The sequence below is a fragment of the Rhinolophus sinicus genome, chromosome 8, assembly GCF_057876585.1.
Source record: "Rhinolophus sinicus isolate RSI-liver-muscle chromosome 8, RSI-T2T, whole genome shotgun sequence".
NCBI classification, from domain to species: domain Eukaryota; kingdom Metazoa; phylum Chordata; class Mammalia; order Chiroptera; family Rhinolophidae; genus Rhinolophus; species Rhinolophus sinicus.
In genome coordinates, this window is record NC_142508.1 from 12,514,167 (window position 1) to 12,529,237 (window position 15,071).

Genomic DNA, 15,071 nt, shown 5'->3' on the forward strand with positions numbered 1-15,071 from the left:
TTAAAATCATGTTTCAGAGCCTGGATAATTTTAGTCGTCTTTTGGGGGGATTTTTGTGACGGATTTAAACCCTTAAGACAGGAGCCATCTTTCAGAAAAAGATGAGACTGACTGATCTTCACCGTTGAAATAAAAGTGAGCTGTGTGATCAAATGGAGTAAAAAACTGGATTTGGAGTTTTTAATAACTTTTAGAAAATTTGGAAATCTTTTAATTAGGAAAATGATGAATATCAAAAACCTTAGGAATTTTAGTAGACACATAACCATAGGGGATTTGCTACATAGGCAGCGAAATACTTTGATCTGAATGCAAGCCTGAAGAGGAACTTATCCCCCCATACAAATATTTTATTGGCGCTAAACAATCAAAAGCTATCACTAACTTTGTTCAGAATGGCCAACTTCCAGTGATCCACTAAAGAAACTCAAAAACAAAGCAGAACAGCATGATTTTCAGGAGGCTGCTGCAGAATATTACGGCGTCAAGCGCCAGAGAAAAGAACAGAGTAGCCATTCGATAAATGTTCGTTGAAAGAAAACCAGTGGTTGATGGAGCGATGTTAGTGTCTGATTGCTTCTGAAGGCCTGCGAAGCCTGCGTGTGCTTTGTGTTACATCTGGACTTTGGGAAGCTTTGCATCAGATCCATGAGCACATACAACTAGAACTTAGCTCTTGGTTGTACTGTGGCATTCGGTGTCGCGATTCCTCTCACCGAGGCTCCATGATCAGGCCTTCTGTCTTCATTACCTCTGGACTGTGGAAACCTCAACTCGACTTTCCCTTATTTCCCCAAGACCAGCCCCCCCCACCACACAAACGTTAAAAAACTTTATCTAATAACACTTTTTTAACTCCATTTTCTCATTTGTGATACTCACAGATCTCTCTCTACATACCTGTAAATATTGGTCCACCTTCCCCTTAAACAGACATATATATATATACAATTCAGAGTCTCTGTAACATACCTTTTCTTCCAAAACTCTATGGATAATGATGAGCTGTTATGAGAGCTTAATACTTTCCTAAGGGAGATCCTTTAGGGCAACTTCTGATGTTAAAATAATTTTTTTCTCTTGGTTAAACCAAATTCTTTTCCCATTTATACTTCTGGTTAAATATGTAAAGGCAGTTACCACTTGTCTAGTAACTTCTAGATGTAGATGAAACATTTTTAGTTCTTTCAACTGTTTCATACTTAACATGGTTTCTAGTTCTCTCTGTAGTCCAGTTCTCCTCTACAGGTATTTTGACTTCACAATGAATAACTTACTTAAAATATGAAGCTCACACTTTAATATAGTAATCCAGATGTGCTCAGATAACGATATATTTGTTATTAAAACGTTGTTACTAATATTTGTATATTCCTTTACAGTTTACAGAGTTCTTTTATAAAAATATTTTGTGGGGTAGGAATCATCCCCATTTTATAAAGGAAAGAGCAGCAGAGTGTTTATCATTTGCCCAATGTCATACGATTGCTAATTTAGACATTTCACATCTATTTACATGGTTTCAGTGTCACCTTTTTAGAAGTTCTATTACCCAATTGTCATATCAAATATATAAGCCTATTAAAGTCTTATAGGCTAGACCTTTTTTCATACACACTTAGGTTACTCTACCATCCTGTGCTTTCCTGATGCATTTTTTAAAAATCTGAATCTACACCTGTTAAATTTTTGTGTTTTGATTTGATGTAGTTAGAGTATATCCTTTTTGTATATCTTATGAAAGAACTATGTGATTATAAAGTGATAAATATTACTAGTAACATTTGTGTGAAGAATTTAAGAATAGTTCCAGTTTTAAGTACAAATTTTGTCATCTCTAGAATTGGCTTTCATTTGCATATTTAACTCTGTGGAGTGAAAAGATAAGCCAAGCAGTAGCTCAGAAACTTTTAGGCTGACACACAGTATCTTAAGTTCTGTGAAAATTCGTCTAAACACTGCTGTTAGCCATGCTATATTTTACCGTCTTACCACAAAAGGTTCCCATCAGAAAACTTATCAGAAATTGCTGAATTCAAGTTGTATGTATGACATCCTAGGAAGCCTTTCCAAAGAATAAATTACCTTGATATGGTTGGTTCTTCATGAAAATGCATTTTGGCTCTATTACTTTTGTTTTATGGAATTGATGTGTCAGTGAGGTGGGAATGGAGATAGTGGCAAAGTCTTTGGGTTTGGGCAGGCAACAGAAGAGGAAAGGAAATGGACCACGGGGTATAGAAGGAGATCATTTCCAATGAAAAACAATTGTCAGTAGAACCTGCCTCCATGACTGCTTGTTCCACTTCAAAATTCAAGTTTAACTGCCTGTGTATTTCAGTTAGAAAGAAATTCAGGTTCTAGCCAAAATGCTACATATTATTTCCCTTGAAAAATGCCCCTAAACATAAGCAATAAAGCAGTGCTTGCTTAAACCTATGATATGCATTTCTAAAGAAATCCCCAGCTCCTAATCTGTTTCAGAATTTTCCCAAGAACTAATTATAATCATGTAGTTTCTAGAATCTGCCATTTCTTCTTTTCTGGCATTTCTCTTAATGGTTTTGTGATCACATCTGAAGGTTAATACCCCAGGACAGAATTCATGTTGCACCTAGAGATTTTAAACTCATTTAAATTGAGTAGATGTTCTTTTACTGTCTTTGCATCTCTCCTGACAGTTCTTTTCTATATCTTCCTTAATCTGCCCTTTCTGGTTTGAGGATTGGGTGCTCTTATAGAGAAGATGGAAGAAAGCAAAATGAAGATGGAACTACATAGCTCAGTCTTCTCTTGGGGCTGCACATTGTAACGTCAGTGACTTTGGCTAATGTTCTCCATTCATATTTAGCTTTTTCTTCAGCATTTTTCATAAGCTTCAGTCATTATGGATTCTGATTTTAATCCTCAAGGGTTATGATACTCTTATATACAGGTAGGTCATATACCTCCATCCATCTTTTCTAAGCTTTCTTTTCATATCTAATCCCATGAGAGTCTCCTTGTACAGCAACCAATTTCTGTAGATTTCTCCCCAGTTGATTTCCTTTACCAGAATTACTTATTGCATAATCAGAATGCCATATTTTAGCATCTTCTGTGGCCTATGAAGCACTGCTCCCTATAACCATGGGACTACCTGACCCATCCTTTTTCTGACCTTTTTTGGAAAGCTGTTGTCTCAGAAAACCTGGAAGCAAATGTTCAGGGCTGTTCATGTAGGAAACACTACCTCGTGATGTTCAGTTTCAGGAACTGCTCACTGCCTACAAAGACGATTAAATCAAGGCCCTTTTCCTGGAGGAGCTAGCAGCCTAGTAGAAAAAACTAACACTCACATAGGTAAATGCAATACACTGTGGTAATTGCAAAAATAACCAGCGTGCCTGCCAGCCAAGAACGCAAGTCTGGTTATTCCTTGCATCTGCAGATCCTAAAGTTATGTCACACACACCCAACGGCTTCTCTTATGTTGACAATAGCTAACCAGTTCTTTGGTGGCCACAAGTCCAGAGTAAAAGTTTTCCTCCTTGTTTCTCCCAGGGGAAAGAAAGTGGTCAGGAAGTAAATTTTATCAGGTGTGTTTTCTTCTAGCCCATTTAGAGTTCAGGTATTAGGGTGGTTGACAGCCTTCCATGTCTCTGCAGTTTTACAGTGTGTTTTGGTGAAGTCATGTTCTGGTGAACTATACGTGCTCTCCTGGGTGCTACGCTCCCTTGTCACCTTTGGGTGTCCTCACAGCTCTGCTCCTAGCGCTCAGAGTGGTGTGCGCTGAAATGTGTTCTTCAAGCTTCCAGTTTCTGATTGTAGACATTGCTTGTATAGGATTCTTGACTCTTCCCGTCGTTTAGCTCTGTCGCTTGTATGTTCTGGTTCAGTTGCCATCTAATCCAGGCTATCATGCTTCTAAGATATATATGTATATAGGCTTCCTAGGATGTCATAAATACAACTTGAATTCAGCAATTTCTGGTAAGTTTTCTGATGGTAACCGTTTGTAATAAGATGGTAAAGTAAAGCATGGCTAACAGCAGTGTTTAGATGAATTGTCACAGAACTTAAGCTGTGTGTGTGTGTGTGTGAATATATATATATAGCTTTGTATAGAGACATTTTTTCCATAAGTATTTTTCCCTGTTTGTTTTTTTTGTGTTTGTTTTTTTAACAGATTCTGCCTCCTTAGATCCTTCATAAAGCAAACATCTAGGTGTTTTTCTGGTTCCCATTTCATGATCTGATTGTCCCCCAAAATAGACTTATAGATCCTTGTAAGAACATTCTAGAAGAGAGAAGTACACATTGTGCAAAACACATCTACTTGTATTTTGAAATAGTCCTACTGTATTTCATGATTAACTTCTTCTGCCCTGTGTTCAGTATGGAAAGACCTTTCCCTCTTCCATCTCAGTTTCTCTTCCTGAGCTTTCCCAGTCACTGTTGACCCTGCATGAAGGCAGAATTGGTCATTCTCTTCTTTATGCCCCTTCATAGCAGAATAGCACTTATTATTTATTTAAATCGTAGTTATTTAACCATGTTGCCCTCCCCTTTTCTTGGCCTGTGAGTCCTGCCAGGACAGGGAGCAGTTGGTAGTGTGTTTGGCAGAGAGAAGAAATATTTTGGGGTCAGACTGGGTTTGATTACTGACTTAGACACTTAAACTATATAACCTTGAGCAGATTCCTTAAACTACCAGAGCCACTTAGTCTCCTTGTTTGTAAAATAAAGTTAATACAGCTCATTGGATTGTTGGTACTGAAGTGAGTCATTAAATCCATAAAGTATGTAGTGAATGAATAGTGTCTAGAATAGAAAAATGATACAATATAGTTAATAGACCTATTTACCCTGTGCACATAATATTAGAATATCTTTTAAAAAACATTTCTTAGTAAATAATTTTGGTGTGTTGGATTTAAAAAATTATATTTGCTTCTGTTTTGGCATCTCAAGCACTATGGAAAACATCATGTTAGTGGTTCCTTTCCCTTGGTTTACACGCAGAGAAACCCTTTGGGCCCTAACACTTAGCTGATTGCTGCTTTCAGGAAGATTTGCATCTCTTTGGAGAGAACGACTTGATTCAGAGCATTATACAGATAGGAATTAAACAGGCTTTTTTGGGCAAAGTGATTTTCCATCTCCTCTCAAGTTGGACCTTGGATTCAGCAGATTCGGCGGATATCTTGAAGCATGTCAGTCTCTAAGACTGAGCTGCACGCTGAAGAATGTACAAAATATCTCCTTGCAGACCAGATGGGTCAGTAAAATTGTGAGGGAGAAGATAGGAATACAGTAGATGTCACAGCACAGTTTGCTGCCAGATGAGTGTGGCTCAGACTCAGTGCTAGCATCTGGAATGATCTGAGTGGAAGAGAAAAGCCTTAGACTTTGGAAGCTTGAGTAAAAATTAATTGAAGAGATCAGGAAAGCATTCTAGACAAGGAGAGAGAAAGTAGAGAGTCCAGAAAGCACAAATCGTGTTTAGCTGATCCTCATGGCCTCTTTTCCTGTTTATGTCATTTCTGCTTTCTAGTGGGAATAAATTTTACCAGTTTTTTGTTACTACTTTGTTCAAGTTCCCATGTTCTCAGAACTCCTTTTTTACTTGAGGTCTTAGAATTTTTCACGTAGTCCAATCTCTCCTTTCAGATTTATTAAATCTTTAAGTTTTGTCTGTGTCTCAGCAGATCTGCTCCTCAGTAGTGGCTGTCTTGCTTTGTAATAAACAATCCTAGAAATTTGAGCATCAGCTCTATTTGTTTAAGTAGAATAACATTTTGCATAGACAATCTGATTTTATAAGTCTATTTGAAAGAATTCATTCACATAGTAGTCATTTTCCCTGCAAATTTTAGTGAATAAATTGAAATGATTTTTGTGTTTTTCTTAAAGTACAGTACATCTATATCATGAAGGCTTTCTTTTCTTATAGGAGAAATTCTGTGTGCTCTTTTTTTGGTTTAACACATAGGACATGCATAATTTGTTTATATTTGAGTTGCTAGCGGTATTTTGAAGTTTGGGAAAGTTGAGGCTTTCTTAAAATCAATGGAGATGGACTCCGGCCCAAAACTAATAGAAAATAGTGTGTAACACGGTGAGGTGTGTGTGTGGAGAAGGACGCAGTGGCTGAGACAGGCTGTACCCTGTGTCCTTCTAAAAATGCATGGAGATTTGAAAATCTAACTGGCAAGGAGTAACCATGGCAGGAACTAGATTTCTGATGTACAACTACTTGTACCAAGAAAGACTTGTTTAGTAACCTAACCACTGGAGGGAGCCTCTGGTTTGAACTGTAAAGCACAGCAGTGAAAAAAAGGAAGATAAAACTTTATAGAGGAAAAAAAGAAGAAATGGTTTGTGGAGTAACCATTAAAAACGGCTTGAAAACTAAAGAGTAGAATAATCTCTTCTAGGAATATTATTGTGTGACCGGGACTCTCGACAGCCGCTCCCCAGTTGGGATGGGATTGACCACTCACAGAGAGGAATTTAACTTGAAATAAGAGGTCACGGGCTCTAGGGACTACAGTGGAGAATGGAGTAGCCCCAGCATGGGGGCCAATTATGTGGGCCAGCCATCCCAACCCAAACACGAAAGGAGGGAAATTGGTGGATGTGTGAATTTACTTGCGTCTACCGTGTTTCCCCAAAAATAAGACCTAGCCGGATCATCAGCTCTAATGCATCTTTTGGAACAAAAATTAATATAAGACCCAGTCTTATTTTACTATAATATAAGACCTGGTCTTTATAACATAATATGACATAATATAATGTAACATAATACTGGGCCTTATATTAATTATTGCTCCAAAAGACACATTAGAGGATGGTCCAGCTAGGTCTTATTTTCGGGGAAACATGGTAGCTGGTTTAATTAGCGTGGCCTACATGTTTATTGTTAACTGGAAAGACCTCAGTGGGGAAACCAAAAGGAAGGTAGAGGCAAGAATTCCTCTACCAAAGCAAGAGGAGACAGAAAATCCTGACCTGGTGGTACACATTGCATCAGAGGCAGCAAATCCTCGCAGTAGCCCTTTGCTTTAGGCTTCCTCTTGACTGTGCTTTATTTCACTGTGCTGTCATTATACGTAGGTCTTCTTTCTGTCTTAACTCCTGGCAGCGAATGTTGTTTTCCGAATACAGTCTTACCATGGTACCCTAATATGTAAAATAGGTGAAATCAGGTTGGAGGAGGTTGGGGTGTGTGCCCTGTCCCCTCAGCTTCCTCCCCTGTGGCTCCTGAGATGGTTTTGCAGGCTGTGAAACCAATTTGAAAATCATTCTTTGAGGAGACGCAAACCAGTAAAACTCATTGGCTTGTCACCAGTGACAACTTCTCGAAAGGAGCAGATTTTCCCACACTTTTGCTGTCTGTAGCAAAGTTTTGCATTTCATAATAATGAACATACTGCAGTTTATCTGAGGAACAAAGAGGAAAGAAACCCATTTGGCCACTCTAATGCTCACTGTGCTCTTGCCTAAGCCATTCATTTTTCCTGCTTTATGATTTTCTGTGAAAGGTGCGATGTTAGAACACAGCTTAATTTTTCTCTCGTAATATAGTTACTGCTTATAAAACATGTCTTACTCTATACTTCCTAATACATAGTTGGACTAGTCTAGTGTTGGGTAAAATACCAAAGGTGGTTTCAACTTGTGGGTTTTTCAGGCTTGGGGGTGTGGGGGGTGTCTGTGTAGTAACTAAAGCTCCAAGAATGAATGACAGCTACTGTTCTTCACCCACCAGCACATTTCCATGCATGTGCCTAACTGGCCTCTCTTTTTCCTAAACATCTTAGCATCTGTTAATCATGTGCAACCCTATGACATTTCTTCAGTTGCTTTTTCAGATTGTAGTTGTTGAACTTGTCCTGTTGTTTTTGTTTTGTTTTTGTTTTTTTTATTTATTTAGTATTATTTTTTCAATTAAAGTTTATTGGGGTGACAATTGTTAGTAAAGTTACATAGATTTCATGTGTGCAATTCTGTGTTACATCATCTATAAATCCCACTGTGTGTTTACCACCCAGAGTCGGTTCTCCTGCCATCACCATATGTTTGAGAACTTGTCCTGTTGTCGCGTTGTCTCTTCAGGTAGATGTTGAACTCCCTGAGGAAGGGAGTCGTGGTTTAAGTGCTTCATCCTTCTTGTGCACATTCAGTAAATAGTTGTTTTTTGTTTTAACCTTGGCAGCCTTAACATATACATTTTATAATAATTTTGTTGTTGCTAAAATCTAGATTTGTCATCTCAGTATGTGATGATAGAACTGTTATGAAGCTGGCGGGATTTTAACCGTAATTTCTTCACTAAAAAGTGTTCTGAGCCAGGTAAACAAAGTATACTGATAACTTCTTACACACTAGAATGTGAGAGAGTGGTAGATGGCATCTTGAAAGTACTTTAAATTCTATTTCTTTGAGGTTTATACTGAAAAATAAAACTACTGCGAGCAACTTGACCTGGTCTCTGCCCTCAAATTATTTAGAACCAAAAATAATGTTTTGTTGTACATATTTGAACATTATAAATTACAGTTGGGTTTTTTAGTGTCACAAAACATTTAAACATGTTAGCAGTTCTTTAAAAATACACAGTCCTCTCCTAGTGTATTATACTACTAATTAAATACTTTAAAAATGAAATCACTGTCATTTTTAACATGAAATGTGTTTAGTGATTTGATTTTCACTGTACTTTGCTTGGTCTTTTCTAGTCTTTCTTATGGAAAGTTTAAAGTGCTTTCTCATATTCGTCTTTGCAATATTTTGGTGGCAGGAGGACTTATTAATTAGATTGGGTCCCCAGGACTTCTGTGAGAACCCTGCCCGTTGTCCCTGCGTTCCTAGGAGGAAACCGTTGTGCTCACGCCGGTTCTTGGCACGTGAGAATTCCTCCGCCCGGGCTTTTTGGAAAACTTTCTATCTGTTCAGTACTGAGCACTAGGGAGAAAAATGTTTTCAGACATTTATCAGGTAATATATAGACTGCACATTGCTTTCCTTCTCCTATTTCATTTTATCTTTACGAGAGAGTGAGGGGGATGTTACTCCTACTTACGTATGAAGCAGGATCCTGAGACGTTAAGAGAATGACTGACATGTCCAGTTATATTAAAAGCCCGCGTGGAGCCGCCTTACGCAGCCATCTGCAGTTTCCAGCGCAGTGTTTTCTCCATTAGACTTGCCCATATTGAATTGTACCCCTGTGTGAATAAAGTTCCTGTATAAATGAAGTTGCATCAAGTCGAGTCTAATGGTCCGAGTCCTGGGACTATTTGAAAGGAAAATTGTATTTGAGCGGGATTATGTAGAGACTCAGAAAAAGGAATCTTCGCATCCGTGGTTCTCCTCCAGTAACGATTTCCCCCCACAGCGTCATTGGCCATGCCTGGAGACATTTTTGGTTGTCAAGAACTAGGGGTGTTGGGGGGGGGGGGTTGTGTGTGTGCGTGTCCGTGTGTACAGGCACGCGTGCACACACCTCCACCTGGCATCTAGTGGGTAGAGTGCAGGGATGCTGCTAAACATCTTCTACTGCGTTAGAACAGCCCTTACAACAAACAGTCATATAGTCCAAACTGTCAGTAGTGCTGAAGCTGCTAATTCCTGCTGTTTGTATTGCAAGGAATGGAATTACCAGAAGCCCTCGCAGCAGAAACAAAATTGGGTCAGAGGCAGGGAGCAGATACAGGAGGTGACTTCAAGTGCACTGGGCTGAGATGAGCTCTTTTGATGGGGTTAGGTTTTAGCGGATTTTCTTTTCTTTGCGCTTTCTTTGTGTCAACATTTGCTATAGCAACAGTGGAGACAACAGTGAAGAAAACTCCTTCTAAGCTCCTCGAAATAGCGGTCCTATTCCAAGAACTGAAGATGTCAGTCCACTTCCCTATGGCACTTGCCGCTTCCCTGTACACTGCCCATTGTGCTGTCAGGCTTCCAAGAAGTCCAGGGCACATGAGAGTTTTTGGCAAGATCGTAGGAATTATAAACCAGCTAATTTATTTCATAAGGTATCTTACAATCATAGTTCACCCTGGGGGATCTAAGTTTCTCACTGTTTCTATGTCAGCTACCATTTGTGAATTTCTTTGAGTGGCATACTCTTGCTGAATTTCATGAGTCTAAAATCAGAGAAACAAACATCTTTTTAAAAAATAGACTTTATCTTTTTAGCGTTTTTAAAGTTTTTCAGTACTTTAAGTTCACAGCAAAATTGAGTGGAAAGAAGCGTTCCTATATATCCCCGGTCCTTGAACAAGTGTCTTTTGACTTTAATACTAAGTTGTCAATAAACTTGATATACATGCAGTGTTATTCTGTTAATGCAAAACGAAGGTTTCCTTAGTTCCAGTTCTCATTACATGTAAAGCAGAAGTAAGGAGGAAATCAGTCTTAGTGAGTTACGGGTATTTTCTTTTCCCCAACTCAGTGGACGAGAGGCTCAAATCACCTACGTAGGCTTCTTACTGGCTTTGGCTGCCTAGTTTAAGAACATTCATCTTCCTCAAAATGTGCCCACATAGTGCTACATCATCTTTTTATATCAGGGCAATTTTCTTCCCCTCCTAGGAAGTTTTCCTCATTTAGAGTTCAGTTTCTGGTAAACTGAAAACCATCTTAAGTTACTCAGTCTTGACAGTTTGACTGCTTTAAGGGTTAGAATGTACCATAGCCACCAAACCTTCCTGTAATTGAGGGTGTTCTGGGACTTGAGTGACATCATCTTGTTAATGCCTCATGCAGGTGGAGGCGGGGACAACTGATGATTGTGTTGTTGATTAGAATACATCCCCTCTCCCCAAATGCAACATCCAGTTTGTTCCTTTAGCCAAAATATTTCTCTGTCCTGCTCATCATGGCTAATAGACATATGATAATGCTTCTGTGTCTCTTTTCTGGTTCCTTTTAATCACGGGTTTCATAGGCCCCTGGGTTTTCTCTTAAATATTTGACATATTAAAAAGTCAATTAATAGTCTATACAAAGTAGATAGAGTTAGTGTTACTAAGAACCCAACTTAGGGTCTGTGTTGAAATCCTCACTCTACAAGTCCTGTGACCTCGGGTCAGTTATTCTGGAGTCTTACTTTATCTGATAAATGCAAATTATTCCCCCTGCTCTGCAAACTTCACAACATAAAGATCAAGTGAAATAAGTGACTCTGAGAAGCGCCTTGTAAGTTGTACAACACAAAGTGTATGGAGGATGCAGCTAGAAGGGGAGCTTTAGGCAATTGCATTGATTGTGAAATGGAAGTAGGTTGAAAGAATTTATTTTCCCTTCCATTGACCTGTCTGTATGGCCTGAATTGCCTTTACTTCATCTTAGTGTAATTCAGAGGTGACTTTTGTTGGTTTGCATTGTAGTTTTTTTTGGTTTGTTTTTTTTTTTTGCCTTTTTACAAATAAGGTTAATAGGGTTAAATGATTCACTTGGTATCATTTGGCATACATCAGTGATTGGTGCGAAACAAAATTCTGAATTCACCTGGGCCTGTTACATCATCAGTCATCATTATCATTATCATCAGTGGTGATTGCTAATCAATTCTGTAAAAACCAGAAATCATTTTCTATGCTCTTCTCAAAAACCTCAGTGGTAGCTTGACCTATATTCCTGTTTTCAAACAGCCATTATTCTAAGTAGTTACACTTTCCGCTTTCTGCCCCGCCCTCCCAACCAGTTCGTTACAAAATGCGGATTCTGGATGATTGTAGATCAAGTTAGTTTAATCACAATTTATATAAAGCCTTTTGACGCTGAGAGTGACTTGCCATGTTGGATGCTGTTTGTACATAGACCCAGAGAACTGCAGGACTCATGCGCTAAGTGACTGGGAGAAAGAACTGTTAGAGTAGGGTAGGCAGGCTGTGCTGGAAATTATTCCATCTGAAAGGTAGCCCCAGCCGCCTTGGCCTTTGTGACTAATGGAAAAATACTCTTTTCAAATTCAAAAGCCTACTCATTACTGCCTTTCTCCTCTGAAATGCATTACCAGTTTTCTAATCAGGAAGAATAATTATTTTCCTTTTTCTATTGGCTTATGTTTATTCTTCATAAAATGACTTTTCTTCCATTTAACGGGCTCAGAAGTAAGCTCCTGTATTGAATTTGCAGGCTTGCTTTTTTTATATAGAATAAATCAGCTCAGCTGGCGAAATGCCTCGCTAACTGAAACTTCATAATGTGGCTGGAACGAAATTGTGCTCCGGAGCATTGAGTCTTTAAACTGTATTATTGATTTACAAACGCAACATGGTGAGGAGGCTAGAAGGAGGCCCAGAAGCTCCTTCTGATTCCGGAGCAAATTTTTTCCTCATTTCAGGGGCTCTGAGCTCACGAGCAAACCCCAGACAAGTTTATCTTGCGAGGACAACCCATTTTAAATGCTCAATAAAGAAAGAATAATTCTCCTCCCGCTTAACCACGAAAGAACAAACATATGTTTCTAACGTCAGCTTTTTATTTTTTTTTTTTATCTTTCATTTTTTGTTGGTAAATCTCCCAGACAACAGCAGTTCTGTAGAGAGTTTAAATATGAAGGAATGGCAGGACGGGCTAAGGGCACTTCTACCCAACATTAACATCAGCTTTGGTGGACTGCCCAATTCTTCCTCCCCCTCCAACGCCAACAACCACAGTGCACCAACGTCCAACACTGCCACCACCGACAGCCTGAGTTGGGACAGCCCTGGCAGCTGGACAGACCCAGCCATCATCACAGGTAACTCTCTCGCTCCTTCAGCTCCGCTGACTGCCATCAGTTTAGTTTTTTTTTTAGCACAGATTAAATTAACACAGAGGTCTTTTCCCCAGAAGCTTCTTTTCACAAAGCCACATATGTGGGGCAGCTTGTTTCGTTCTGCGGGGTGCGGTCTCGCTTCATTCTGTTGGCGTAGTTGTGTAACAAGACATTTGGTGCCTCGGTTGCTTCTTTTGGTGTCAGTAGGTGCTAACATCTGGCCGCATGTGTGTATTGTTTCGGTCTCAGAATATAGTAAGGATCTGGCTTATCCTCTTAAAGGGACATACTCCACTTTTTAAAATAAAGCTCTCTATTATAAGGCTGTCTTGTTTATGTATTGCTATTAGAGGAGAAGCACAATTGGGAAATAACGTCATACAATTCTGGGGACTCGTTTCTGCAGCTCTGCCTCTGTGACAGTGGGGGACAATATCTGGTCTGTGTAGTTGAAGAGGAGGCATGGGTTTCTGTGACAATAAATTGTGGTCATTGTGGGTGGAGGCTAAAAGGAACGTAAGATTAAAAAGGTCTTATTTGGAAGGAGTTTAAAATTGTAATCTCTTTGGTTTCTTTTTGGGTAAACTAACCACCTTTTAAAACATTTTTGTTTGACGAATTTCGTATTCCTTGTGCCCAAACTCACAATTTTTCCTCTTGTCTTCTTTTCTCTCCTTAGGTATTCCAGCCTCTTCAGGAAACAGTTTAGACTCTCTTCAAGATGACAATCCTCCACACTGGCTAAAATCCCTTCAGGCCCTCACAGAGATGGACGGCCCCAGTGCCGCTCCATCACAAACCCACCACAGCGCCCCCTTCAGCACACAGATCCCTCTGCACAGAGCCAGTTGGAATCCCTACCCTCCTCCTTCAAATCCTTCCAGCTTCCACTCCCCACCCCCAGGCTTTCAGACGGCCTTCAGACCCCCCAGCAAAACCCCCACAGATTTACTACAGAGTTCAACACTGGACCGCCATTAGGGAAAGAGGAGAAACCATTAGAAAAATACAGGATTTTGTCCCACCCTGTTTTGCCCCCTCAGCCCACCCAACAGCGCCCTCTCATCTCTTAAGTTCTGAAGAATCCAGTTCCTGATCAATTTTTTTTCTCCCTACCCCCAGATGCAATGCGATCACAGGGTCATTACCGTCTTTTTTTTTATTGTAAGAGTTTCTGTTGATCCAGCATTTGAGTGACACTGTTGAATGTTTCCTAAAAATGCCTTTTTAAGGAGGAAAAAAAAAAATCAAAGGGCAGTCTCGATACTTAGAAAATTACTGTTTGTTACGCGTAATAATGACATAATCTGCTTAGCAGAAAATGACGATTAATCTCTAGGAAAGGTCAAGTCAATGCATTGTCAACTGCAGAAGTTTGAAAACCAGGTTAATCGAAATGAGATTGCTAGATACATGGGGGAAAGCGGTGGTCCTGGCATCCATCTCGTATTCAGCTTATCACTATTGCAGGGAAAATGCTTTTAATTTAATTTAATTTTTAATTGTTTTGGCAAGTTGATGGAGAGGACTTGATTTTGTTGTGAAGAAAAATAATTTATTGGAAGTTGATGGAAAGACACATTGATCTGTAGTAGTAACTGGCCAATTGCTAAAGAGTTTATAAGGAGGGGAGAACTATTTTTTTTTTGAAAGGAGAAAAAATGTTTTGGCTTTAGATTCAAAATAAATTCAAATGTTTTAAAGAAAAAAAGTATTCACAGATGTAATACCTATGCATACTATAAGAGCTGAAATAGAAGTGATTCCTTCAGTCTTTCTCATCTGTCAGAATCTTTTTTTCTTTTACATTAAATTCACCTGACTGGCACTCAGCACTGCTCTGGGCCATCTGATCACCATCAACAGCAAATCTCTGACCTCCTTGCCTGCAGCTTATTTAACCCTGTAGTTTCTGGACGTTTGTGCAGTATTGAAAAGACAGGAGAAAAGAAAACAAACCTGGTTATAACCTGACGCTAAAACTAAAAACAAGGAAATGTACCTCTTTCTTCAGAATTAAAACTAAAATCTTAAATAAAACAGAAAACTTGATGATGACCCTTGGAATGTTCTTGTTTTTTTGTTTTTCCGTGTCATTGCACGTGAGTTCAGAACAGTTCGTGAGAGCAGTCATCAGACGTTTCCATTGATGTTACATCATCAACAATAGGGAGGATGGTATAGAAGAAGAAATTAGGTAAAATTCATGGTATTGTCAGTCTCTGCCATCTTTGATGTTCAGCCCGCCTTGTCCTCAAGAAGTCCTCTTGCAGTGGCTCTCTGTAGAAGACACCTCCTTGTGCTATTGTATTATGCA

At 39.2% G+C, this 15,071-nt stretch overlaps 1 protein-coding gene across 6 annotated transcripts in view; it reads left to right on the plus strand.

Moving 5' to 3' along the window:
- Positions 1–14,812, plus strand: part of CNOT4 (CCR4-NOT transcription complex subunit 4) — a 114,041-nt gene extending 99,229 nt beyond the window's left edge. For 3 of the 6 annotated variants that reach the window (XM_074315333.2, XM_019750758.3, XM_019750749.3), the window contains exon 11: positions 13,434–14,812. In XM_074315333.2, coding sequence (XP_074171434.2) covers positions 13,434–13,735 — 302 coding nt within the window. In that variant the 3' untranslated portion in view covers positions 13,736–14,812. Of the gene's footprint in view, positions 1–12,520; positions 12,737–13,433 lie in introns of all 6 variants that reach the window. The other 3 variants (XM_074315331.2, XM_019750740.3, XM_019750734.3) reach the window with 2 other exon arrangements.
- Positions 14,813–15,071: the final 259 nt, after the last annotated feature.